Source organism: Cygnus olor, chromosome 1, assembly GCF_009769625.2.
Source record: "Cygnus olor isolate bCygOlo1 chromosome 1, bCygOlo1.pri.v2, whole genome shotgun sequence".
Classification (NCBI taxonomy): domain Eukaryota; kingdom Metazoa; phylum Chordata; class Aves; order Anseriformes; family Anatidae; genus Cygnus; species Cygnus olor.
This window is the reverse complement of record NC_049169.1, coordinates 97,479,787-97,505,933: the sequence shown is the minus strand read 5'-3', so window position 1 is coordinate 97,505,933 and position 26,147 is coordinate 97,479,787. Positions and strand designations below refer to the sequence as shown.

General features: G+C 47.6%; 1 protein-coding gene across 2 annotated transcripts in view; it reads left to right on the top strand.

Annotated features, from left to right (window-relative positions):
* Positions 1-3,331: 3,331 nt before the first annotated feature.
* Positions 3,332-26,147, top strand: part of IGSF11 (immunoglobulin superfamily member 11) — a 96,788-nt gene continuing 73,972 nt past the window's right edge. For both annotated transcript variants that reach the window (XM_040571306.1, XM_040571275.1), the window contains exon 1: positions 3,332-3,431. In XM_040571306.1, the coding sequence (XP_040427240.1) occupies positions 3,362-3,431 (70 nt within the window). In that variant the 5' untranslated portion in view covers positions 3,332-3,361. The remainder of the gene's footprint in view (positions 3,432-26,147) is intronic.

The following is a 26,147-nucleotide window of genomic DNA, read 5'->3' as shown; positions in this document are numbered from 1 at the left end:
GACTGCTGGAGCAGCAAATATGTCCACTCATAGCTCTACCATCCAACCAGCTGGGGTATGTTGCACTCACTAAATAAATGGTTGGCATAAGCCTAATATTTCGGAGCAACTCAAGGGCAACCCAAGTAGAAATTCAAAGTTCCAGGAACAATTTCACATTGCCCACATCCTTTCTGTACAATCTGCAGGTTATTTTTGGAAGTAACGGCAAGGTGGAGAGGGGCCCAGGGTGAGAGGACTGACTGGTGCATCTGAAGACTATTATTCCCTGGGGCTGCTCCATCCTTCTGCAGCAGATTGTTCTCTCAATTGCAGCAAGAAGCAGCTAAAGTCACTTGCTGTGTCACTGTGTTTTGCAGGTATGACATAGTATCTGTTGCGGTGACCAGCCCCTGAAGGTGATGAAAATACTCCCTGCTCCTACCAGCTTGAATCAGAAGGGAGTCATTTGGGTCCATTCTGGGCAGAAAAGCTTCCTCTGACCACCAGGCTCTTGATTAACATCATGTTCACTGTGCTCTTTAGGAAGTACATTAATTCAGCCACTGTGCAGGGTGAACTGATCTTGGCTGTTTACCTGCCAGCTGATGCACAGCAGGGTACAAGGAGCAGTCCAAGGCAAGCTGGGGTGGCATTTGCCAAATGCAGTGTGTCCTTATACTCAAAAACACACTTATTTCCATTAGGTCAAGAAAGCTTCCAAGTCTTGGCAGATCAGGAAAGCAGTGCGGCACTCCTAGGAAGAGTATGCAGTTTTTCCTCTTTTTGCTTGATTTATCTTTGCATCTTTTTGTGCGTTGAAGTTATCTGAAGGATTAAGTGTAGTAGCAAGCCACTGTGCCCAATGCACTGTGAGCTCTTTTCTTTTGATTTTGTTGAAGGATTATGTTTGACAAGAAGCCTTAATGGGCTCTTGTTGCAGTTAGGAGCACAGACATACCCCTTGCCTTCCTCCAGGTGGTTGCTGTATGTACCCACGAGCATGGCAGTCTCCTGGTGCCACTGCTGATCAATAAGAACAACATGTTCCTAAATGCTCTTTCTAGGTTAAAAACAGGTTAGCAGAAAGAAAACTAGTCTGAGGGACTCTGAGGAACCTTTAGGACCAGTATTGACAGAGAGCGGGGGAAACACCTGGGCTACAACTCTCCCTTTCGTGCTCTTCCTGAGTGCTGTGTCTCAGCTGCTTGACCTTTGCCAAGAGCTGGCTTTTACATTGCTGCCTTAGTGGAGCAAAACTCTTTCTCAGCCCTCCTGCCCATGGCAGGGCTGCAGCAGAGGGCATTTTGCAAGGATGCTGAGCCTATGAAACTGTCCACATGGTCAGCTTTGATGCCTGAGGACACACAGCAGGCACCTGGCAGAGCTGAAAAGGGGCAGTGGTTCGATCTCCTGAGTCTCCACGCAGTGCCTTCTCAATGCATGGCACCAGCCCTCGTTGCATGAAATCCCAGCACACATGCAAGTCAGCAGGGGCTTTGGTGTCTGCTGAGGACAGACAGTCAGCTATTGTTGTTTTTTTTTTCCTCCTGGAACCAAGAAATTCAGTAAACCTGGGCTGCTGGAGTGACATTTTTACCTAGTCCTCTGGTAAAAGTGTGCCAAAACTTGATGCTGGGCAAGGCAGAACTTAACCCAGGCCAGTTACATGGCAACCAGTTTCCCACTCATTTATTTCCACATCCACTGACTTCTATTTTTCCTGTTGCTTGAAGTCATTTCTGCTCTGCTACTGGATGCTTTTGCTTGTCGTATTCACTCCCGGGTGCAGCTCCCCCCCTTCTCGGTCAGAGTGCAGCCACATAAAAAAAAAAAAAAAAAAGTCAATGAAGCTTTGGGGGCAAATGAGGAGACAGAAACCTGGGCAGTAGTAGGGTAGGCTGGACATGGGATTGCTTGTGGGGCCTCTGGCTGGGAAGGAGGTAGGGAGAAGCTGCACGAGGTGGACTTTGCATCCCTGCAGGATGTAAAGGCTGCAGGATTATTCTTTGATGGGGTAGTGAAATGAAACAGTCATATGCTGTGCTGAATTCTTGGAGGATTTTCCTAACCACACTGCTTATTTTCAGAAAGCAAAACTAACATGGTGAGACTTGGACAGGGGGCTGGGCATGCACAAGAAGCTCATCTGTGCAAGCTCTCTGCCTTGATCCTTTCCCCGGATGACTGCCATAAATTTGTAAAGGGCTTCTTTCCTCCTTTCCCACCCTCTATGCGCACACTTGATGTCTTGAATGCTGGGTTTTGATTGACTGATTTTCCATGTAGCCTAGAGGACTGCAATTACTTAAGCTTGTGACCCTGGATGACACAGCTTCTTGGTGGTTCTTGAGTTATACAGTGTTGCTTGGTTCCAACTCTAACAGCTGCCTCACTCCTTTTGGAAATACCTTGGTCCCATTTTTAGGGGTTCTTGACGCTTGTGCCCCCCACTCTGTTGAGCACTGGAGTTGGGGTGCCCCACACCTTTAAACAAGCCAGCAGCATTCATGCTGGGTGTTGTGGCAGTGCCCGGCCCCAAAAAGACCATCCTGAATCAGCAGCTGCGTGCTGCCACCCTCTTCTTCCATGCAGGTCCTGGGGAGGAGAAGCCCCAGCAATCACAGAATCATTAAGGTTGGAAAAGACCTCCAAGATCGTCTGGTCCAACTGTCCCCCTACCACCAATGTCACCCACTAAACCATGTCCCTAAGCACCATGTCCAACCTTTCCTTGAACACCCCCAGGGATGGTGACCCCACCACCTCCCTGGGCAGCCCGTTCCAATGCCTGGCTGCTCTTTCTGAAAAGAAATGTCTCCTCGTTTCCAACCTGAACCTCCCCTGGCAAAACTTGAGGCCATTCCCTCTAGTTCTATCACTAGTTACCTGTGAGAAGAGGCCGACCCCCAGCTCCCCACACCTTCCTTTCAGGTAGTTGCAGAGAGCAATAAGGTCTCCCCTGAGCCTCCTCTTCCCCAGACCAAACACCCCCAGTTCCCTCCCCCAGGGGAGGGGGGATTCCCAAAACCCGTGGGTGTCCGGATCGGAGCCGGGGGGCTGCGGGATGCTCTGCGGGCGGCTCGGCACGGCTCGGCACGGCTCGGCGGTGAGAGCCGCAGCCCCGGGTGGGTGCGGGGGCGTCGCGGGGCCGCCAGGCTGCGCTCTCGGGCCGGCCTGGCGCTGTCCCCGGGGCCGGGGCACGGCGGAGCCTGGGCGGCGAGCGGGGCGGTCCCGGGACGGCGGCGGCGAGCGGGCGGCGAGCGGGCGGGCGGCGGCGGCGGCGGCTGCACCTGCGGCGGGGGGCGGCGGGGCTGGACGCCCACCCTGCCCGGAGGAGGGAGCCCCCGGCCCGGCCCGGCTCGGCCCGGCCCGGCCCGGCATGACGCGGCGGCGGCCCGGCGGCGGGCGGTGGGTGCCGGCAGCCCTGGCCGCGCTCCTGGCGCTGCGAGGTGAGTGAGTGCTGCTGCCCGCGGCACCGGGCGGGGGAGAGAGGCTCGGCACCGGTGGGGCTGCGGGAGGCTGCCCGGGACCCGGTGGTGCCAGGGACCCGGTGGTACCCGGAGCCCACGGGGGGCAGGTCGGGTGGCGGTCCCGCCGGGGATGCTCGGGACTGCGGCGAGGAGCGCGCTGCAGGCAGGCAGGCAAGGAAAGGAGCGCTGCTGCTCCGCTCGCCTCCCCTGCACCATTTTTTAATGTATTTATTTTGCTAGCACAGTCGGTCATTTCTATTTTACCTGGCCGGGAGACTTGCCCCAAAGTGTTTGGGCTTCGCAGAGGTTCACTTGGCAGGGCCTGGCCCGTTGCAAGCTCACCTGGGTGGGAAACTCCGGGCTACCCTCCAGGCCCCGAGGCAGCAGGGAACTTTCTGTGGAGATGTCAGTGGGAAGCCCCAGGGCCCCCGCCCTGGCCCCTGGGGAACCAAGCACCCCTCAGGGCTGGGGACCCCCCCGAGGACCCCCCTCCGGCATCCACTGCCTCCTCCTCCCAAGTGCTCAGCTGGCTTCTTCAGCTCATCCCCATCTCTGGGGACGTGAAAAGACCCGGCCTTCTCCATCCGCTCCCTCCCCTACAAGCCATTGCAAAGCAAGGTGCATAGCCCGGTCCTCTGTGGGGAGAGGGAGAACATCGCATATGAAGGATGTCACTCGCATCACTTGGTGCATCCCTGGAGAGCACCCAGAGGTGCTGCAGTGAGGGCGATGGAAGAACCTGCAAAGTGTAAAGCCTCCAGGCTCATCTGTTGATCAGATGGCGATGCCTTCTTTCAAGTAATGCCACACTTTAGGGCAGGCCTACTCACTTATGTTTTACAGAGGTCTACGAAATAATTTGCTTAAGGTCTGCTCATTCGTGCAGAGGTCTGCTAAGTAATTTGGTGGAGCAGGGCACAGCTCCGCTGAGCCAGCTGCACGCTGCCGGCCACCTCTGCGGCTGGCAAAGCAGGCACCCTGCTGCAAGGGATCCCCAGGAGAGCAAGAGGACAGCCAGGCATGACAGGATCTCCCGCGAGAGTACCAGAGATATCTCAGCAAAGTCTGCATGAAACTTTCTGGAAGTCTGGATCAGGATGGAGCCTGTGGCTTCAGTAGCTATGCCTGGCTCTGAGCGCCCTGCACAGAGGCACAACAGGCCATTCCCCTCCGGACAGGACCCACCGAGAAGCAAGACTGGTGCCGGACAAGGTGGACTTTTCACAAATGCCTCAGCCCCAAAAGCTGGCACCCTGAGTCCCATCCTCTGAAACCATTTAGGAGTTGCATGCGTTAACTGGAAACTTCGCCTGCTGACTTTGAAGAGGAAAAAGGAGTTTATTAGCTTTTAATTGAAGCAAATAATCTCAGCTGTTTCACACTTCATGCTGCTTGATTACTTTTTATACTTTTCTAGGTTTGGAAAGTGTGTTCAGTGAGTTTCATTTTCAGGTCCTCAGTGCCACAGTTCTTTATTTGCAGACATTGTAAAAGTGTAACTGCCTAAAAAGTTACTGTTCCTACCGCAGTTATAGGCATGTAAGCGATGCAGTGTTACTGTTGATGTGCTATCGCTGCAAAAAAAAATCAAAGAGTAACCAGATCCGAGGTTAAAACTACAGGGGCATTTGATTTTCTCTTTAGAAAAAAAGATTGACTCAATATTTGGTTTTCTTTTTTTTTGGTGGAGGGCATGTGGGGACAATGACAATAGAGACAACTAAGCATAGAAACACACCTTTCCATAAAATAGTTACTTGCAATAGTGTAATGCTTTTTTCTTGCACTTCCCTTTAAGGCTTAAAATGACCTGAATGAACCACCTGTGTGGTTAACACAGCCTGACAACAAAACAACAACAAAAAAGTTAACAGGTTAACAAAAGTCTTTAGAAGATGGTGGTGGATGAAAGTAACTGTGGCATGTAGCTATTTCTGTATCACCCAGCATGTTACAAATATGGTCATATTTTTCGTGGTTCTTGATTTTGAAAAGAAAATCCTGATAAGGTAAGCAACAGACATACACTGTGCAAGCTCAAATAAAATTGTCAGAGTTTTTTCTAAACAACATTTGTGGAAGGCCAGTATGTGTATTTCTGGTCTGAGGTGCAAAGTCTGGTTAGGAGGAGTGATTTTCCTTTTCAAGGCTCTAGATTGGTTTTGAGGATAGAGAAAAAAGGTATGATGGGATCATGTACAAAGTGATACCTAAATGACAGGTGAAAGGTTTAAAAGTTAAAGGGTCAGGAACCAGAAGAGTGTATAATCAGAAGAAATACTCAATGCCAAACAAATGAAAAGTGGCTGGGAAAGAAGGTCCCTGGAGGTCATTTTGTCATTCTCACACTTTATGCCTACAATAAAATGCAGTCAGACTTTGTCAATCAAGTATTATAGCCCCATTTTCTTAGACTGTTTTGTAATTTGTAAAATAACAATGACTATTTTGAACTGGAGCTAGATGACTGCTTTCATTGGGCTTATAATATCTATCTTTAATGCTGCTGGGGCAGGGGCAGTGTCTTTGTTTTCCCTCTAAAGCATTATTAACATAATAACTTTCGTGCAAATAATACTTTTCAAGCTCCCTAGGGAAGTTTATGGAAAGATAGGAGGGAATTCTGTTTAGAGCTTTGAAACCAAACCTGTGATTGCAAATCAATCCCGCTACATCACCAGAAATAGCAAGCTGCAAATTTTCAGATGTGTTAGAAATCACACATCGGGTACAGCTAAACTGCAGAACCAACTTTTTTTTTTTTTTTTTTTAACTTCCTGGTGTTTAGATCCTGTGACACCATATCGCAACAGGTTGGATGTCGGTGTGCTACAGTCTATTGCAGCTCGATCTTGCACATCAGTGTGTGTGTGTTTGCGTTTGAGCCCGGCAGCAATGCATCCATACAACAGCTGGTCTGCAGCTTTTCACACAGGCTGGTCTTTCTAGTCCTCATCTGAAGTCGACCTCCTGCCACATCGAGTTTATCACAGCTGAAGCTATGCATTGAAGTTCTGGCCGTGCAGCACCCTATTGCTAGCCCACATATTTTTCCCAGCCCAGCGCCAGGTCCTCAGCCCCAGCAAGAGAGGACCGTGGCCGTCCCTTGCTCTTCCATGCTTATACAGTTTTGGAACAGATTGCCATTTGTGTCAAGCTGTGTGGTTTTGTGACGTGTAGATAAATCGTTTTGCTCGCAGCCTGACCTTGGTCCCCCAGTGGTAGGCATAGATGCATTAAATACCTCTTGTGTCTCTAACGTAGGCATTATTTTACCCTTATTTTGGAAAATGATCTTTTTTGTTGTTATTATTATTTATTTATTTATTTATTTATTTATTTTTAATCTCTCTTCCTTCCGTATTGCCTAAAATTCAATTTTATTCTGTAAGATTCCGTTCTCTGAGGGATCTCCAAGTGTCTCAAGAACAGCTATATTTAGCTGCTCACCAGTATTATGGTTATACAAAGTATGGTATAAACAACTCGTTAAGAAACTTAGAAATCGTTTTTTCCTGCCTCCAATGGGCAGGAGTTTGTATTCGTTTGAGTTTGTATTGTGATACCAGCAATAGGCAAGGAGAAAGAGAGGCTCAGAGAGGCTTCGTGACCCACTGAAGGTCAGTGGATGCTGGTGGACTTGAGAGTCTTGATTCAAACTGTAACCACAAGAGAATGCTTAATTTTATGCAGCAGGTTAAGCACTGCTGTAATGGCACTCTTCAGGGATGTTCACTATTAAACTGTGGTGAGTCATCTATATTTAGCAGGATGCTACTATCATTGTGCTTTTTAAATAAAGTGCTTTTAACACAGTTTATTTCAAGGAGAAGTGCATGCTCTGAAAGTCTGTTCTTTGTAGTTTTCTCCTTGTGGAGCACTAATGCTGCCTTCCCTTTGTAAATGTTCAGGGAGAAATTTACCTCCTGGTTGTTTAACAGACAGCAGTGTAACAAAGACAGTTCCCTTGTTAATACTACCTTGTGTTTGCACAGTCATTTATGAACATTAGCTAATTGAGAGTCCCCAAACTTACTTTGTTAGTGCAGTCAGCTTGATTTATGGCTTGGAAAAGCTGAAGTGTACAGAGATGAAATGATTTGCTTGCTGTCTTGCAGGACATCTGCCCCTCTCTCTTTTAGAGAAGTCACGATTACAGGGCTCCTAGTCATATACCACCCCACTTTTCTCTCGCAAATGTTTCACGCCTTAAGCATCAGAAAGAGAGAACACTGTTACTAATTATGCACAGTAAACTGCATTTTCCCCTGTATCTGTTGTCATCTCTTTGGTTTTGGAGGTCACGTGCGTCCATTCTGGCTTCTGCCTTCATTTTATTTATTTATTTATTTTTGCTTTTGTTGCTTGAGCTGGGCTAAGGACAAATGATCTGTTTCATCAGGGTTGAGGGGTTCAGCTTCATTTTGAATGGAAATAGAAATTAAATGCTTTGATGTTTTTGAAAGGAAATTTCTGAGAGGATTTAGAGAATTTTTGGATCAACCAATGTTCTGTTTCTCCATGGAACTGTATTATTATAATACACAAAAATACACTAAGCAAAAGGTATTTTGATGTGAAAAGTCATTTTTTTTTCACCCCAAAGACACTTGAGGTGGATATTTATATATTTCTGACAACTTTTCCCCGATTTTCTTTTGAAACACCGTTTTGATTTTACAAAGCATCACAAGTCTGATAAGGTTTGGTTTAGTGGAAGTAAATACAGTAAAAGCTAAAGTTGCTCCTATTTTTTCATTTCTGCAGGGCATTTAAAAACAACGGTGATGAAATCCAACCTGTAGTAATTGATGGTATTTATGCACAGTCCCTGTCCATTATTTTTGCCATTTTGGCACATGTATGCAAAAATTGCATGCATGTACGTGGCCTTGCCTGTGTCCTTCTCTCATCCATCACACTGTAGGACACTATTTGCACCAAAAAAAGCAGAATATGAGTATGAAATTAGACAATGTTTTATTTAAGAAATCCAGCCCCCTTGCTGATCAGGACAGGACTAGCAGATTACGCTCAGCCTCCTATTATTCGTGCATGCGTGGAGTCACAGTTCTCCTCCTGGCTGCACAGCAGCGCTTGTGCCTTTGCATATCTTCATGAAGTTATGTTCACATGTAATTTCTGTATTAGCAGGACTGGATCACTTATTTAGGGATAAAAGCTTATGCATTTTTTTTCTCATATCTTCATGAGTCAACCCAGCTACAGGAACGTGAGCCGGATTGTATTTCACAAGCATCATCATCAGCAAGCCGATGCCTGAACGCCACTCTGTTACTTCCAGGCTTCACTTTTGCTCAAGATGCAGAAGCAAGAAATGTAGTTTCTGGGGGTGAGCATTTACAATCTGTGGTACATTTCTGCAAGCAGCTCTAAGCAGCTGTGGGTCAGGTTACACCTCTGGTCTGTGGGGCCGTGGCCTAGACTGGATGCTTCCAAGAGGGATGCAGGACCCCCCTGGCAAGCAGCTGGTACCAGGTGTGAATAAAATGCCCATCCCCTCTCCTGTCCCCCCTCCACATGCAAAACACACAACCCCAAACCTGCCCCCCTTACCAGGAGTGGGGTTGGGCTGGAGTAAGCGAGCCCCATCTTGCAGCCCCTACGGCTGGCGTGGAGGCTGATGTGGGGTCCCGCTGGGCTCCCAGACCTCAGCCACCCGAGGGGCATGGGCTGTGGGTGGGTGATGGAGATCCAGCTCTTCCCCTGCCTGGCAGCTATTAGCGGCCTTTGCCAGGAGTAAGTGGGCTGGTACACTCTCTCTGCATGCCCACTGGGGAGATTACTTCCTAAACCTCATTAATTAGAAGTTGGCTAATGCCTGGGAGCATTAAGGTGTAGTGCTGCTGAGTGTTTTTCAATTCTTTTTTTTTTTTTTTTTTTTTTCCCTCTTCATTCTACCTGACTTACCTGTGGATGTTCCCAGTATCCTTAGAAGTGCTCAGGCCTCTGTGACTTTTCTGAGCTCTTGACTTTATTGATAACAAGTGCTAATCATTCCTGGTAGTTAATTGTGGGTTGTGCTTGGAATAAGCAGGGGAAAAAAAAAAAAAAAACAAAAGAGAGAGAGAGAGAGAGAGAAAGAAAAAGAAAGAAAAGGAAAGGAAAATTTTAATTATTTCCTCATGCCTGGTCACATTCCCTGCTCCTCAGTTGTATTGTGCATCCTTTCATATTTCTTTCAAAAATAAAAATGAGTAGATGCACCTGTTTCACTTCTTCATACCCTTTTGATATTTTTTTTTTTTTTTAATCTAACTTCTCTCCAGATTAAACTGTCCCTGTTTTAACAGTGCTAGACCAGTAAGTGTTATTTACTGCTGAATGATGAAACCTTTCTGTCCCTTCTGTGTTTCCAGAAGTAACCCCAGCAATTCCAGTTGAGGGTGTGCTGCCAGTGCTCACGGAAGCATTTTAATGCTTCCAGCATCTTTTTCTGCCTCAGCCCTTAGCCATCCTACCGGCTTGCTTGCTTTTTGACCACCCTTGTCTGTTGAACAGATGTTTTCTCTGAGCTGTTCACAGTGATACCAAGATATTTTGCCCAAGTGATTACAGTTGAATTAGAGCCCCATGGTAGACGAGCAGTTCAGATTATTCTCCCAAGTCTCTATTACTGTCTGTTGGATAATGCTGAATTTCATCTGGTGCTACGCTGCCCACTTGCCTAGTTTTGTCGGATCTCATGGAATTCTCTCCCAATCTTCTTTCATCTCAGCCAGCCCAAATCACTTTGCCAGCTCGCCGGCTCTCTTCCACATATTAAGGAACAGATTAAACCCACCCTGTAGGAGACCTGGGGGTAATCCCTTGTAATCGGGGACAGGGCAGGCGGGAGCCTGGCTCTGGGCGATGGGGCAGCAGCTCAGGGCTTAGCCCCCCCCCCACCAGCCTGGGGGGCATGGGTGAGGAGGGGACAGGGCTGGCGCTGAGCCTGCCTCCTGCCCAGAGCAGTTTAGCAGTCATGCTTTGAAGGGACCAAGAATTATTCACTTAGTCCTGTGCTTTTCTTTCCGAAATGTCAGTGGGTTGAAGGGGTGCAAGTGCCTGCGCGTGGAGATTGAGCTGCTTCGTCTCCTGCTGTGTACTTTTAGGGGCTTTAGCCTCTAAGTGCCCTGGGACTTTCTGTTCCCTGTCCTACTGCTCTTTAAGACATTGCAAAATTGTGGCTTGCTGTGACATTTAGCTAATTCTTACATGTGTTGCTGAAGTCACTCTTTTAGTGATGTATTTCTTTGACTTTGTTGTTTCTTTGCTTTCCATCTGCACTGTGCAGTAGATATCTGCTTCCTGATCAGTAAATTCAGAATTGCTGCGATGAGATTTGGTCTTTAGGTAACTTTTCTCCCCCTTCAGCCATGGCTGTGTAGATGGGATCTGTGCATTACTCACCTTGCAATTTAATGTCTCTGTCCTTTCGCCCAGGCAGTGACATTACTCTGTGATGAATTCTGCAGCTGCAGGACCGCAGACTATGAGACATGCTGGACATTTTAGCCATTGGCTAGCACAGCTATTTTGGCTATTTCCTGCACTGTATAAAGCAGTCATTGCATCATGTCCTAGGGAACTGTGGCATCCCACCTGAAGTGCTGGGCTGTTTCCACAGCTGAGTGAGTGCTTGAGCTTTGCTGTCTGACGGGGTTTGACATCTCCATTGGTTGTGGAGCTGCTAGGCTGCACGCCCGCTTAGCTTTCTGGCTGTATGTTGAGAGCTGGGAGAGGTTGGGAGGACCTTGGCTACTTGGCAGAGGGACAGCATAGCCCCAGTCTGTCTACAGAACCTCCACGTCCTTGGCTTGTCAAGGGCAGCCCTTCCTCCTGCCCTGGACAGCTGGCGTGCCCCGGGCCCCTATTAAGGGGCTCATCCGCAGTCAGTGCCTTCCCCTCCCATGCTGCCCGTGCCTCTGATGCAAAGTGTGGGCTCGTGCCTCTCAGCTGCATGGCTGTGCTTTGCTTCGTCTTTGGGGAGAGCTCCGTGCTAGCTTGCTAACTTTTGTGCCTTTTTTTTTTTTTTTTTTTTTTATAGTCTCATCTCTTCCACTTTTATCCCTATTCCTACTGGCTTTAATTTTTTTATTTTTTCCCTGTAAGACTGCATTTCAGCTGCCACACCGCCAGCATCTGTCCTTTTACCCACAAAACAGGTACAACACGGGCAGGCTTCTCCTACCCTCCCCGCTCCCCATCCCTCTTGCACCCCCATCGCTCCAGCCCCGAGCCGGAGCCAGAGGCAGCAGAGGGGGCTGCTGAAACTGAAGGGGGATGCTGATCCCACAGTCCCTGTCGCACATAGCCCTTCCGGAGTCAGTAGTTCGTGGGACTAATTGACAGGAGGTGCCGGCCGGCGAGGTGCTGAGTCAGAGCGAGGTGCGCTTGCCAAGTCACTGCAGCAGAAGGAGCTCGCTCGCCTGGCATGGAGGGAAGCCAATGGACGGTGGGTTTCCTGGCTGCCTTTTGGGCCTCTTTCTTCCCTTCCCCGAGGCTGCGATTCAGCAGCAGTGATGCTGTGCATGTACGGGAAAAGCTAGGCACTGGTGGGGGGAAGCTCTTCCTTTTTTTCTTTTTTTTTTTTTTTCCTTTCCTTTTTCAGTGTTCTCTCTGTGAGCACTGGGGACTGGGAGATGCGGGCTCTGTTCCCTCCTGCCTGGGTCTCTGCTGCCATTTCCATGTTCTGTGCAATGCTGTGTGTTGGTGGAATGGGTAGAAAGCACATGTTGGGGGTCAGGGAAAAGAGTGCTCCTATTGACAGATGTCTCATGGGCTAGGAAAAGGCACGTGTGGCACCCTCAGCCACACAAGGGGGGCAGTATGGCAAGCGAAAATTGCTGCAGAAATGGTTGGAGAGGTGTTTTGTGCCGTCCTTCCTGAGAGCTGCTTCTGCTGCAGTGTCCTCCTGTTTGTTTGTCTGGGGAGGTTCAAGGGAAGCATTTGACATGCAGAAAAATGAGAGCATGTCCTGTAAGCATCCAGCACCTGATGGACCTCCAGATCAGGCTCGTGAGAGCTTTGCCATTTATTCCTGGGTTTTTCAAGCATGGCAAGAATTAGTGTTTGTACCAAGGCCGAATCTGCCCCTGAGATCCTGCTCCTGGCCTATTCCTCGCTGCAGGCTGACTTGGGATGTCTTTGTCCACCCCCCTCTGCAGCACAGGGTACCATTCTCCTGCCTCAGACAAAAGTCGGTAATTGTTTGCACAGTGATCTAAATATATGCATGCCTGGTGAATGCCGCCTTTGTAGGAAGGGTATATTATTTTTGCTTTGAATAACTACTTTGTAGAAGGATATGAAGAGCACGAAGAAGGAGGCCCACATATTTTTCCGAATCTTTCATAGCTGCATTGCATTCCACCCACCCGTATTTTTAATGCTCTTCTTTGTATAACCTTCCTCTCTGCTGACTTAGACACTGTCTAGATCACCAGACACTCGGTGGGATAACTGAGGCGCAGAGATGGAAAGCGCCACATAAACGGTCATGCAGGTCTCCTGTGGGTCAGATCCTGCATCTCCTGATGCTGGTCCCGTGCCTTCTCCATAGGAGCACGATGCCTTCCTGCTGATTTAGTCATTGGCAGAAGGACATGCACGGGATGTCCAGAGAGGTGGCCCTGGGGACACTGGGGAGAGGACAGTTTAGCACACAGGCTTGGCTTGAGAGGCTCAGGATGGTGTGCTGCAGGACTGGCCTGCTTTGGCTTCGCATTACTGGGTGGGCTTCACCGTGAGTGGTGGAGGTGTGCTAGCCAGGGCTGTGCTGCAGACCAAAGAGTGGAGCTGGTCCTCTGGCATTTTGAAGGTTAACTGCATCGCTCAAGGGAACTGCAGTCTCCATCTGGCCAAATCCAGCCCTTCCTTCTTATCCACTCTCTACACATGATGTAGTTTCACTATGGAAATGGAAAAAAAATAGAGCTATGCCTGTTACAGCTGGGATTTTCTGAAATACCTATGGGAATTGAGCATACAATTCCCTCAGGTTCCTTTTAAAAAGCCTCGCTGACATGAATTTAAGTTGGAAATGAGCCAGAAAAGGAAGCATCCCCATGATTTCTCATGTCAGCAGTGCCATAGTTATCCTCCTGTTGTTTCATGTAGTGAGTACTATGGCAAAGCTTATTGAGATTGTAAGGTCTGCAGGTCAAGAGATGGAGTCCTCAAGAAGTCCTCAACATGAGCGGAGGCTGTGCCCTGGCCTCCCCTGCCCCTATGCTGAAGGTCTTTCAAAGCACCTCTAGGAAATACCACGTGCTGTGGTATACCACGTGCAGGACTTGATAAAAACGCCCCTGACATCCACTGGGCCAGGGGCTGAGTCCTCTATGAGTCAGTGCAGGATGACGAAGTGGTGCAGGACCAACCTTGCTGGCATGTCAAAGGAGAAATCATGTGTGGATGACGAGGTGTGATGTTTAACTGCAGCACGTTGCCAGCAGCAGCAGTCGCGTTGGCTTTGGAGGCGATCAGGAGGTTATTTTGACAACCGTAGGAACCCTTTTTCACTCTCTTCCTCCATAGCCGAATAACCACAGTTTGCATCAGTTTTCCACAAACATTGAAATTTAATGACAATCATCGCCAGTTTAATTAAAGGTAAACAAATATGGTATTAAAGAAAAAAAACAAAACAACTGCTGAGAGACCAAACAAGTAGCAGAGTATGACTGTCACTTAGAACAAGTCATGACAAAAACAAGATGAAAAAAATGTCTTCATCCTTGGCTATCAGGGGGAAACCCTCCCGGGTTTCTTTTTTATGGCTAAAAATAATTGCAGGATGTATTTTATGCCTCTTGCTGGAATGCCTGTTACGATGCCTCATGGTTTGTGTCTCCATTCTCCATGTCAAATGAAACGGATCTCTTGCCTTCATCTGGCAGACAGGGAAGTTCAGGCAGCACCTGTGAAGCCCAGTGATCTGCTCTCCACTGTGAATTTATGTGAAGTGAACCCAAACGATGGAAATCTCATGAAATTATCCAACTGTGCAAGGTTTCCATTAGTTTGGGTCTCTCAGAGGGCAGCTTGGATCTTTCTCTTGTACTTGAGGAGATATTCAGCCTTGGAGCTCAAGATCAAACCACAATCTAAAATCAGACCAGGTCTCCTTAGCCCAGATTTTAAAGCAAAAATGTATTACGCTCAAAGTACATTACAGACAAAAGGCTGTCTTAATGCAATAATATAACTGGACAGTCAAAATGAAGCAGCACTGGGAAATGCATAAGTTAACGAAGCCTTCTTATGTATCCTGTATCTTTTATAGCATGAATTTTATAGTCTAAGTAGTAGTAAGATTAGAGGTAGGTGAATAATTTATAGCCAATAATTTATTTAATGAATTCCTCTTCCATTTCTGTTTGCAAATTGTTTGTGAACATCCTGTGGTTTCTCCCCATTTTACTTATTTGAAATTACTTACTGAATAGCTTCTACAAATAATATTTGATGTTCCGCATACTCATGAGCAGAGTTTCTCCTGTTTTCTTTCAGGGCAGAGCAGTATTTCAGCTCCAGGTTTGGTTGCTTGGCACTGACCCAGAGCAAAATTTTGTGCCATAGTATTTCACTGTCTTGACATCTTGAAAATAATGGTTAGAATTCGGCTGTTTCTGAAAGAAATAAATATTTTTTATTGCTTTTTAGTGATTAGTCAGATTATTGATATGGATAATCAGGTTCAAACTTTGCTTGTGCCAGCATGTGCTAAAATTGCTTGGGATTTATTACTTACTTGTACATTCATGTCACCAAATTAGAATAGTTGCAGAAATGAACAGAAAGATGTAGGGTCCACAGCCAGCAGAGTGCTGTGCATATGCTTGACTTCAGGCATATTCTTGAGCGGACACAAGTGGTAGAGTGGTAAATAATGAACTTCAGCATATGTTTAAGTGGTTTGCTGAATTAGGGTCCAAAAATATAGACCCAAGCAAAATTATCTTTCATGAGAGTCACCATATGAGAGACTTTTTTGTTGTGTTTCCTTTTTTTGTTGTGTTTCCTTGTCTGCAGTTATGTCTTTTGGAAGGTGGAGGGAGGTGAGAATATAAATATTGCACAGGCTTGCAGTATTCCTGATTTAATCGAGTACAAGACAGTTCACCTGAAGTTTTCCACATACTGTTCTGTGCTTTTTGTTAAACACCAGAGGAAATAATATGAGGAATTGAGAAAAGCAGCTGTTATTTTTACTTAAATCTTTATTTCTTCATCATTTAAGATTTCTCACATTTCAGAATGTTTTCCATGTGCTTTTATTGGCTTATCATCTCTCTCCAAAAAATTAATTAGGAAATGTTATATAATACTTGACAAAAAAGTGACCCTCACAGAAAAGAGAACTTTCTCTAGGTCTGCGAGGAATAGCTATGAGTTACATTAGCATCTTTAAGGGCTGTCATAAGAATATAAATCAGGAAAGATCTACATTTTTCCATGCATCTTTTGGAGGCTATATATTGTGGAAAAGCAGCATCTGAAGGTATGTGACATACCTTTTAGCTCTGTAGCACAGGTGTTCTTTTGTTGGCCTTACTGAAAAAGCATGCTTAAATAATTAGGTTTTTGGGTTCACAGTCTGGTGAGACCTCATATCCTTACTGTTTTTGCTTTCAGGCTGAGACCTGTGTGGGGTTTCTCACATCTAATAGAGGGTTGAGTAGGACCCAGTCTTTCCCATGGCAGCAAATATCTCAACTTGTGGAAATAAAATTAATGTCTTGGAGGCCTTTACTCCTCTGGCAGAGTCAGTGAGCATTGGCCACTAGGTTTAAAAGTTACTGGGGAGATGTGGGTGCTGGGGCCTTGCTTCTCAAGGAAACAGCTCTTTGTGGGTCATGATGCCAATGGGCATCCTGAGCAGAGTAGCTAGCAGAAGACCACAGATGGCTCACGTCAATGTGGTCTGGGAAGCTGGGAAGACAAAAAGCCATCTCTGGATGATGGGTGATGTGTGGGAGGCAGCCGCATGGCTAGACAGTGACTTTGGGGCAAGGAAGGGCGACTGTTCCTGCTGACTTGCAAGAGCTAAAATGAGCTCTTTGGAGCATAGACTTAAAGGAGTATGATGTTGTTTCTTGTGCTTAGTCAGTGGGCTTGGTCAGAAATGCAACCAATCCATCCTCTGTACCAAAACCCAAACCTGATATACCACAAGGACAAACCTACAGAAAGTGGTCATCACTGTCCATTGGATCCTTGTACGCAGGAAACTTACAAGACATATATGAAAGGAGGATTCTTTTGGGGGGAAAGTTTTTGGACCTGTGGACAAATTTATTGCCCCTTAGGTGATGGCTTAAGTCATAGTCTGGCACCCATGGAAATCAATGGGACAGCTTCAGCTCTGGGTAGCTGGGAAGTGGAGGGAGCATTTGCAGGGCAGAAGTGAGGAGCACTAGCAGTGTGTGATGCAGGGAGGACTGGGCAGTCTCTCGACTGGCATGTTTCCCCATCTGTATTCCTATTTATTAGTCTGTGCTCCCTGTCTATCCTCCTATATGGCCTGTTGTGTGGCCCCAGCTCAACGGCTAGGGAGAGCCCTGCAAGGAAAAGCAGGTGGTGAAATTCTGAATTTTGCACCAGCACTCTTCTCGCATCTTTGTAGGGCTTTTAGCACATTAACTGCATACAATTTATCCAGGCTTACTGCTCATCCCTGGCACCTTTAATAACCCAAGTGATGCATATTGTAAAATTAAAAAGCAATCACCTGTACCAAATAAACAGCAAATGGTCCCAGTGGTGTGCCACAGGTCCTTACACACTATGTGGATGCCTTTAGCAGTGATGCTATATCCTATAAGGGCTGTGGGCACTCACATCTATGACAGGAACAGCATCAAGAGACTGCTGGAGGCCATTGCATCTACGTTATTTTGGGACCAGATCCTGATCAGCTCAGGAAGGTGGGAGATCAAAGGCCATTCCACATTTAGCTTGGGCTCGCTTTCAGAGTATCTTGGGATGAAAATGGCAAATGGGCCTGGCTGGAAAAGAAATGTGGCTGTGTCTCCATGTGGCTAGTGCCACTGAAGCAAGTTGGCATCCCAGAGAAATTCAGCTTTATATGGAATCTCCTAAAATAAGGATGCGGTAGAGAGGAGGCTACCTTCCTAAAACTGACCTTTATAGAGGGCTAAGATATGTCTTGTCTTCTGCCTCTCTGTGTTGTCCTCTCTTCAGTGTTACGAACAGGTGTTTGTTAATAGTAACTATAAAATAATAACAATAATAATTATTATTATTAACTGTTTTACACTCCCTTGGAAAGGATCCTAGTTTTGCTGACAGGTTGCACAGTGACTCCTATGGGATGGTGTTCAGTTTAAATCCAACTGGCCATAGCCATACAGCGGGCAATCTGGGTGGCTGTTGCAGTCAGCCAGGACAAGTTGAAATAGGCAAAAGGAAAGAAAATAGACAAATTTCTGCATCCACAGCAGCTGGAGTGAACGTCAAACAGATGGGCTCTTCCACCCCGATTATCCTAACCTCCTAAATATAGAAATATGGGCTTTTTTTTTCTCCTCTTCTTCTTCTCCTCTATTTTTTTTTTTTTTTAATAAATTTAAATTACCCGAGGGGGTGGTGTTAGCACACGCTAGGGCAGTGCTAATGAGTGCAAATAGAAGTCATCTGCTGACAGAGTCAGATCACGGCTTCTACTCACAACTCTTCTCCCTCCTTGCCTGCTCACGCTTTTCCCATGGGAAGTGCAGAGACCAACGGGGGCTGAAGCTGTCCTCCCGGTGGGGCTGGGGGGACATGTCTGAGTGCATGAGCAGGCTTATTTCAAATCCTGTTTGTGGCTATGCAGACACACAGAGTAAATAAACACCGAGGAAAATGGGTAGGAACGGTGCATCCTTGCATCCTCCTGCAGATGGTTTGGGCAGATGAGACAGCAGTACTTCAAGGAGGAGTTCACACCTATTTTTCTGCCCCAAACCCAGTACAAGAGACACATAGACATACTGGAAAGAGTCCAGTATGCAACCAAGATTATCAAAGTACTGGAGCACCTCTCCTAAGAGGAGAGACTGGGGGAGCTGGGACTGTTCAACATGGAGAAGAGGAGGCTTGAGAGGGATTTTATCAAATACCTGGAGGGAGTGCTTCATTACTGTGTGGGTGATGGAGTCCTGACACAGGTTGCCCAGAGAGGTTGTGGATCTCCCTCCCTGAAGATCTTCAAAAGCCACCTGGACATGGTCCTGGGCAGCCTGCTCTAGGTGACTCTGCAGGGGAGTTGGACCAGATGATGTCCAGGGGTGCTTTCCAACCTCAGCCACTCTGTGGTTCTGTGATTTTGGTTACCATTGCACAAGCACGCTGACTGGCTGGATGAGAGGGTGTAGGGCCTGATTTGTCCTGTCCCCTCTCTGCATTTTTATGCAGCTTTCAGACAGACTGAGGAGATGACTAATAGCAGCTGGCTGGCCGTGCCTGGATGCCGTTGTCCTTTTTGTCCTGCAGTGGTTGACACTACTAATGCAGCAGAAAGGCAGCCTTCTGTATTATTTGGGGAATTCTGTACTGAGGGCTTGGGTAGGGCAACTCTACTAAGGGGGTTTCAAGTGGGGAAACACAGCACCTCACCTATACTGTGCTTTCCATTCATCTTCTGGGTTACCCTTCTTTTGCTTTTTCTTGTCTTGGGGCTGAATTTCATAACTGTTCTCGAGATTTTATTCCCTGACTGGCCACGGGAGCAGGAAGCAGGTAAGGGCAGGAGGAGGCACTGCCTGAAGAAGGAGCGTGGAGCGAGCATGAGGCCATGTTTCTCATCCCTGCCCTCTTGGTTACGGGGCCTTGCACTTCTCACCTCTAGGAGGTAATGACAGTAGCTCACTCCTGAGGATGCTGTCAGGGAAAAACGTTATGCCAGTGCTATGTTATTATTACTGCCACAACCATGGCATAAGATACACAATGAGGATAAAGATTTGCAGCAGAACGGGCCTGACCTGGGGCCCAACCAAGCAGAACTACAATCTTTTTCCCTTGTCATTATGTACAAGGGTCTGTTGTACTCCACTGATGTATCTACACTGGCATCAGTGCAGATATACCAATAGACCATGAATAAGATTTCAGAGACTCTGCGAAGGGATTCTTTATCTTATGGGCTGCTCTCCATGTAAGGATAGTGCATGGTTTATTAAAGCTCCCAGGGCTCATTCTGCTTGTGTGCTCATGCCCTCCTGCAGAAACCCAAACAGTTGTAACCTTAATCCCTGATGCCAGTGATGTATGCACCGTTGACTCCCACAGCATCTGCATCTTCCTTGGAGGTCTTCCACATGCAGGAAGGATTGACTGCCATTGGGGGAGGCTGGCTGGGAAAGGTGTGGAGTTTCCACTGTGGAAGAAGGCCTCTAAAGGACAGGTTCAACCAACAGCTGGCACAGTGGCAAGGCTGTAGGAAATCCTGCCTTAGGGCAGAAGGATGAAGCTGGTGATATCCTGAGGACTGCTGTGGGGAGAAGTGTTACTCCTGGTCTCTTCATGGTAGAGTACATTCTCTTGTCACCCTGAGGTCATGTAAATCAGTGTTGCCTGTTCCTTGAAGCACCCAGATGCTATAGATACTGAGCAGTACAGCAGAAGCAAGTGCATCTGGAGGCTCTCCCTGTAAACAGTGTGGGTTTGGCATGGTGGGGGTTGTTCCAGCCACAAGTCTTGATGGGGCCAAGCTCATATTTGCAGGGCCTCTCTGCATGGTGTTGCCTGTAGACTGCTCCAGAGAAGGGCCTGGTGCCACACCTGACCTGAGCTGCCTGCCACGCATGCCTTAGGACTCTGGATAAGCTCTCCCAGATCCCGCAAACGAGGGATCCCAGCATAGAGACACCTAATTATCTCTGAAGGAGACAAGCTTTGGCAGGCTTTAGTCACTCAGATTCATGATAGGACGTACGGCACCTGGCTGGCACAGCGTGGGGTCACTCAAGCATCCCTGCACTGTGCACTTGAGTGCTCCTGATGAGCAGCTGAGGGGTGCAGGCGCACCAGGCTGGCTCTGCACGCTGCTGCTTGGCAGAGCTGCCTCGCTCCAGCTTGCAGCCACTCGATCTGTCTCTCGCAGCAGCTTAGTGAGCCTCCATTGTGCTGTATGGAGCCAGACCTACGGTAACCCTGACGGGAACCACCACCGAATTTCTGCACAAGCGGTGTGGTTAATCTGCCACCTGGATGGATCATCTCTGCAGACGATAACAGTATTTTGGGATTTAAAAATAATAATAATACTGCAATCAAGGAGGCTGGTTGTGCTGCTTCTTTTTAAGGATCGCTGGTAATTTTAGTTATAATTTCATCTTCTCAGTCTTATTCTTAGCAGGCAGGGTCAACAAAACCCCTGACCACAATTGTATGGGAGGAAGAAGGGCCAGATGGGACTGGATGGAGACTGGGACTCAATGAGAGTAAATGCTGATGAGAGAGGTCACAGAAACAAAGGAAAAGCACTGAGGTGGCCAGGGAGCTCTGGAGATTGTCTAGTCCAACCCCTGCTCAAGTGAGGACAGCCAGAGCAGGCTGCCCAGGACTTGAGACTTGGATGAGATGGGTAGGATGAGTCTGGGACTGCCTGGGGCAAGCAGACCAGCACCCCGTCCCAGAGGAGGTGGAAAAATACAAAGATTTGATTTGCTTATGAAGGGTGTGGGGTGCTATAGCACTGAGCACCCTAAGAAAGCCAAAAGGGACTTGGCAATTCTGTCTTCTGGCTGGGACTTGAAGGTATGTCCCAAATCAAAGCTACAGTCACCCATTTGGAGTCAAGTCAGTGAAACACATGTTTAAATATCTGCTCAGTGTCTGTCTGTCCTGGAGTTTGAAAGAAGCAGCAATGAAAAAAAAAAAAGGAAAAAAAAGTATGTGATTTTTATTTTTATTGCATCTTCAGCTCTATTTTAGCAGTGCCAGTGGATATGGCATCTGGTACTGTTGCTTTTCTGGCACATCTGGGCTGAATACCTGAGCTGTGTTGAAGTCTGGGTGATTCAACAGAGTGCCTTTAAACCACCTCGGCAAAGGCAGGAACTAGCACAACAGGGGTTAAAAAGGAGATGAATTAACATAACAATAATGTAATTACTATTATTAGTTGTTATATTAGTAACAACAACGAATAGCAATGAATTTTTAAAATCCTGAAAGTTTAAACCTCTGCAAAGCAGACTGCATCTTTCATCTGTTTTGTGCAGAAATATTATATTCCTGAAATTTCTCCTGTCAGTTTTATGCCAAGCACTCACTGGTCTGGTGGTCATTCGTTGCCTGTTTGAGGCCTGCTGGTGCCCCGATTAGCAGGAGAAGAGTTTTGGTGCAGGGACCATCCAGCAAAACGTGTGTCACTTCCCAGGACTGCTGCGGTACAAGCATTTCATCATAGTCACTGGCAGTATGGGAAGAGTCTGTTTCCTCCTTCAGGATGAAAAATGGGAAGGAGAAGGAGAGAGAGCACTCTAGTGTAAAGGAAATGGCTTCAAGTGATATTGAGAATATGGGGAGATAGGTGGGTGCAAAAGGGATAGGTGCTGAATTCCTTCCCCAGGAGCAGCACATGATGGGCAGCATGTGTTTATTACCCAAGTAGAGGAATCTCACCTGGGGTCTCCAGCAGAAAGTCTGGCCAAAAACAGACAGTGGGAGAGTTCACGAATGATGTGCTACCAGCACTTCTAGTCTCTTTCCCCAGCATCTGGGGAAGAGAAGCCACCGAAGGAGGCAGGGAAGCTGCTTTCCTTGGCAGTGACCAAGAGATACTCTTTGGGCATTAACACTCTTCTCTGCTTTTGTTTTTATTCAGAAGAGTGGAAGCTAAAGCCAAAATGGTCTCTTGCCCAGGTGTGATCTGTATTCCCTGGAAGCTCTCTGACCCATATTTTTGCAAGGCCAGACAGCAGGGCTCCTGACAGCTCAATTAGGCCAAATACCCCACACTTTTGTGGGAGGTTGACCAAAGCTCCCAGATGAGGTCCCAAAACAGGTGCTGAAGATGTTAGGTCCTGATTAAGATGATACCTAGAACCCCTAGTGAGATCAAGGTACCTTTCCTTATGCTCTCAAAAATGTGGAAGGATTGGTGTGAATCATGGAAATGACTCCTATTCCCTGAACTTATGTCCCTGACCTACAGTTGCTTAGCATACTTTTGCACATAAGACCTTGTTCAGGCTGTTCTTGCCTGCCTTGTTGCTCATACATCCTTGTACAGGCAAGTTCAGCTGTGTGAGTGTGTGGGAGATGGCCACTCACTTCATGGGCATTCCTGGGAGCAAGCAAGAAAATGTTCTGTTTAGCTTTCGCAGTCTGTTGCTCTCCGATTATGTCAAGACCTAGCACCCTGTGATCAAGGTTATCAGTCACAGCCAACTGCTGGTGCAAGCAGTCTCTCTCAGAGGGATTTTTTTTTTCCTTAAATCATTCACCAAGGGATTGTGAGTAAAGAGTGAATCATTTTCAAATCAATTGTGAATGGAGAGTAAATAATTTTTTTAACCATGAACTGTGAAGGGATCAAAAACAGTATAAAGGCTAAAACAGGCACCAGGCATTGTCTGGGGAGTCACCTGCTCCTACAGAAATCAATGGCAACGGGAGTGCATCCTCCCCTAGTTGCCCTCCAGTCTCGATGTGTTTTAGCTGTATGGGGAGTCACTGTTGAAAGTATGACGAGGACAAATGCTGTGAGGGACCCACAAACAGTGGCTCTTAATGCATGGGGACGATACGCATCTGGAGAGCAGCTTCATGGCTCTGCAGAACACATTAATCTTTCCCAAAGTGGAGGTATAGCTTTTTAATTAAAGCGGTCTCCTTCTCACTTCGATGAGCCTTGGAAAGATGTATTTCTGTTGTGTCTGTGTGTGGCACTTTTTGCTTTATCTTAATGGTTTAGGAAAAGACTTTCTTACATTCTGGGGAAGAAAGTTTCTTTCCATTGTCTATTAGGCAGTTAAGAAACAGAGGCAATAGGAGATGTTGGGTGCAATTACTTTCTAAAATGAAGGGTGAAGGTAGGCAGGGGACACATGCATGTAGTGGTTTCATTGTGCCTTTCATTCTTACTTTTTACTTTTCCCTTTTGAATATGTTTCCTGCGGATGGCACGAGGGACTCCTCACAAGCCGAGTTAAGGAGCAGAGTGCAACGTAGCATTTCTTTTTTTTTTCTTGTGGCCTGTGATCTTGTCCTGAAATAATTGAACTTTGGAGTAACTCCCAGGAAATTACTCTGAAACTGCCTCCCTGTTATCCCATTACCAACACCAAAAATGAATAAAAACCTTTTTCTTTTGCTCCTGCCTGAGAAAGGAATGTGCAAACTAAAGGTCATTTTTAGGTTCTGTCTTTTCCAAGGTTCCTGCACAGAGAAAGTGTGTGTGAAAGGGCTATCTAGTGTAGGCTCTTTTAAGAGGAATTTGAGTCTCTTGCCTGAGTCTTTGGAAATACGGAGCTGCATTTTACCTCTCTCGTGGGTTCCTGTCTCTATTGTGCCCTGTGCATCGTCTGGTGATCACCTCAAGACATGGAGACTGGGGAAAGGTGTTTTCCCCATCCAACCAAGACTGCTCCAGGACAAAGACTAGGATGAGGAGAGAGATCTGAACCTCAGTAGTTGGGCTCCGTAGGACAGCTGCCATCTCCTGGGCCGTTGGGTGAGTACCTAGAATTAATTTAGACTGATGGCACCACAGGGTAGCACAAGCACAGCTGTGAAATTAAAGCCACAGGTCGGCTTGTAGAATTTCCTGTGATTGAAGTCATAATGTCTCCTCTTAATTAATTTAATTCAGGTTTAATTTATTGAGGGTTTGTCTTGATTTATTCCTTTGCTGTATTGCTTGCTCAGTTGGCTTGTGTGAAGAGCCACTGTGCTTACTTTCAGCCTGGAAAGGCGTGTTAGCATCAGTAATCTGTGCTAGTTCATTACATGAGATTTCCCCCATCCTCCCCCCTTGTTCCACCCCAACACAGGAAAAAAAAAAAAGTGAGAAAGAAGGGATGGATTCACAGGTTCTGCTGTTTGAAGAAGAGAGAGTTTTTTTAGGACTTGAAAACAATTAGTGTTGCACAGGGTTATCAACACATCTCTGCCCCAGGCCTGCTACATGCCACTGAGAGCAGCTCTGAGGAGAAGGATCTGGGGGTGTTGATGAGAAGCTCAACATGAGCCAGCAATGTGCACTTGCAGCCCAGAAAGCCAACCGTATCCTGGGCTACATCAAAAACACAGTGGGCAGCTGGTTGAGGGAGCTGATTCTCCCCCTCTGCTCTGCCCTTGTGAGACCACACCTGGAGCACTGCCTTCAGCTCTGGGGCCCCCAGCACAAGAAGGACATGGAGCTGTTGGAGCGAGTGCAGAGGAGGGCCATGAGGATGATCAAGGGGCTGGAACACTTCTCCTATGAAGACAGGCTAAGGGAGCTGGGGTTGTCCAGCCTGGAGAAGAGAAAGCTCTGGGAGACCTTTCAGCGGCCTTCCAATAGGGGCCTTCCCCCCTTCCAAAGGGGGCCTACAGGAAAGCTGAGGAGGGAGTCTTTGTCAGGGGTTTAGGGATAGGACAAGGGGGAATGGCTTTGCACTAAAAAAGGGTAGGTTTAGATTAGATATAAAGAAGAAATTCTTTACTCTGAGGGTGGTGAGGCACTGGCACAGGCTGCCCAGAGAAGCTGTGGATGCCCCATCCCTGGAGGTGTGTAAGGCCAGGCTGGATGGGGCTTTGGGCAGCCTGGTGTGGTGGGAGGTGTCCCTGCCTGTGGCAGGGAGTGTAGAACTAGATGGTCTTTAAGGTCGCTTCCAACCCAAACCAGTCTGTGATTCTGTGGGCCTTACTTCCTGGGGCTGTTATTTCTCCATGTGCATTGAGGGTTCTGTTTGGCCATGTTTGAGTTTGAGATTTGCTTTTAGGATCTGTGTTGAGTTCCATGCATATGTTAGATGCCCAGCATTACTGAATACACTTCTTACAGGGCTGGATGGCCAGGTGATGTCCATAGTTACTAAATTTGCTTCTCATGGGGTAGGGTGGCCAAGAAGTTAGGCCTGGAGCCTCACCCTCCCTAGATTCCCTTTATCCCCACAAAGGGGTCTCCTGGTTGTCCCATTCTAGCATTGCATCCACTTGTGCAACGTCCTTGCTGGAGCATGTCCCTTCCTCCTCCTCCTCTTTCCCCTCTTCCCTATCCTTCTCCCCCTCCGAGGTCTCCCATTGTCCTTCTTTTTGGGGCCGAGCCTGCACTCCTCCTTGCTGGGTGCGAGGCCCCATTTCCATTTCAATAGCCTTCTGCGGAGGCTTTCCCCACAGCCCCAGCCAGCAAACAAGGCGCCCACTGTTCACAGACGGGATGTTCAGCCAGCCCTGACGTCCCGGCTGCCCTCAATGGCGCTTTGTCAGCCCCTCTGCCAAAAAATGGGGCGCCGGGGGGCTCGCGGGGGGCTGAGGCTGCGTTTCTGGCAGGCAGGCTCCAGGCCCTGGGCAGCACGCCACTCATTTTAAGCAGCCCCAGCCTGTCTGCGCCTGGGGCTTTGTGCTGTAACCCAGGCTCCTGGAGCTCGCAGCTGGTTTCCGTGCGGCACGTCGGCCCGTTTCAGCATGGTCCCCCGCCTCTGATACCGCGCGGTCTTCAAGCCGCCAAACGTGCGGGGATGCTGCCCT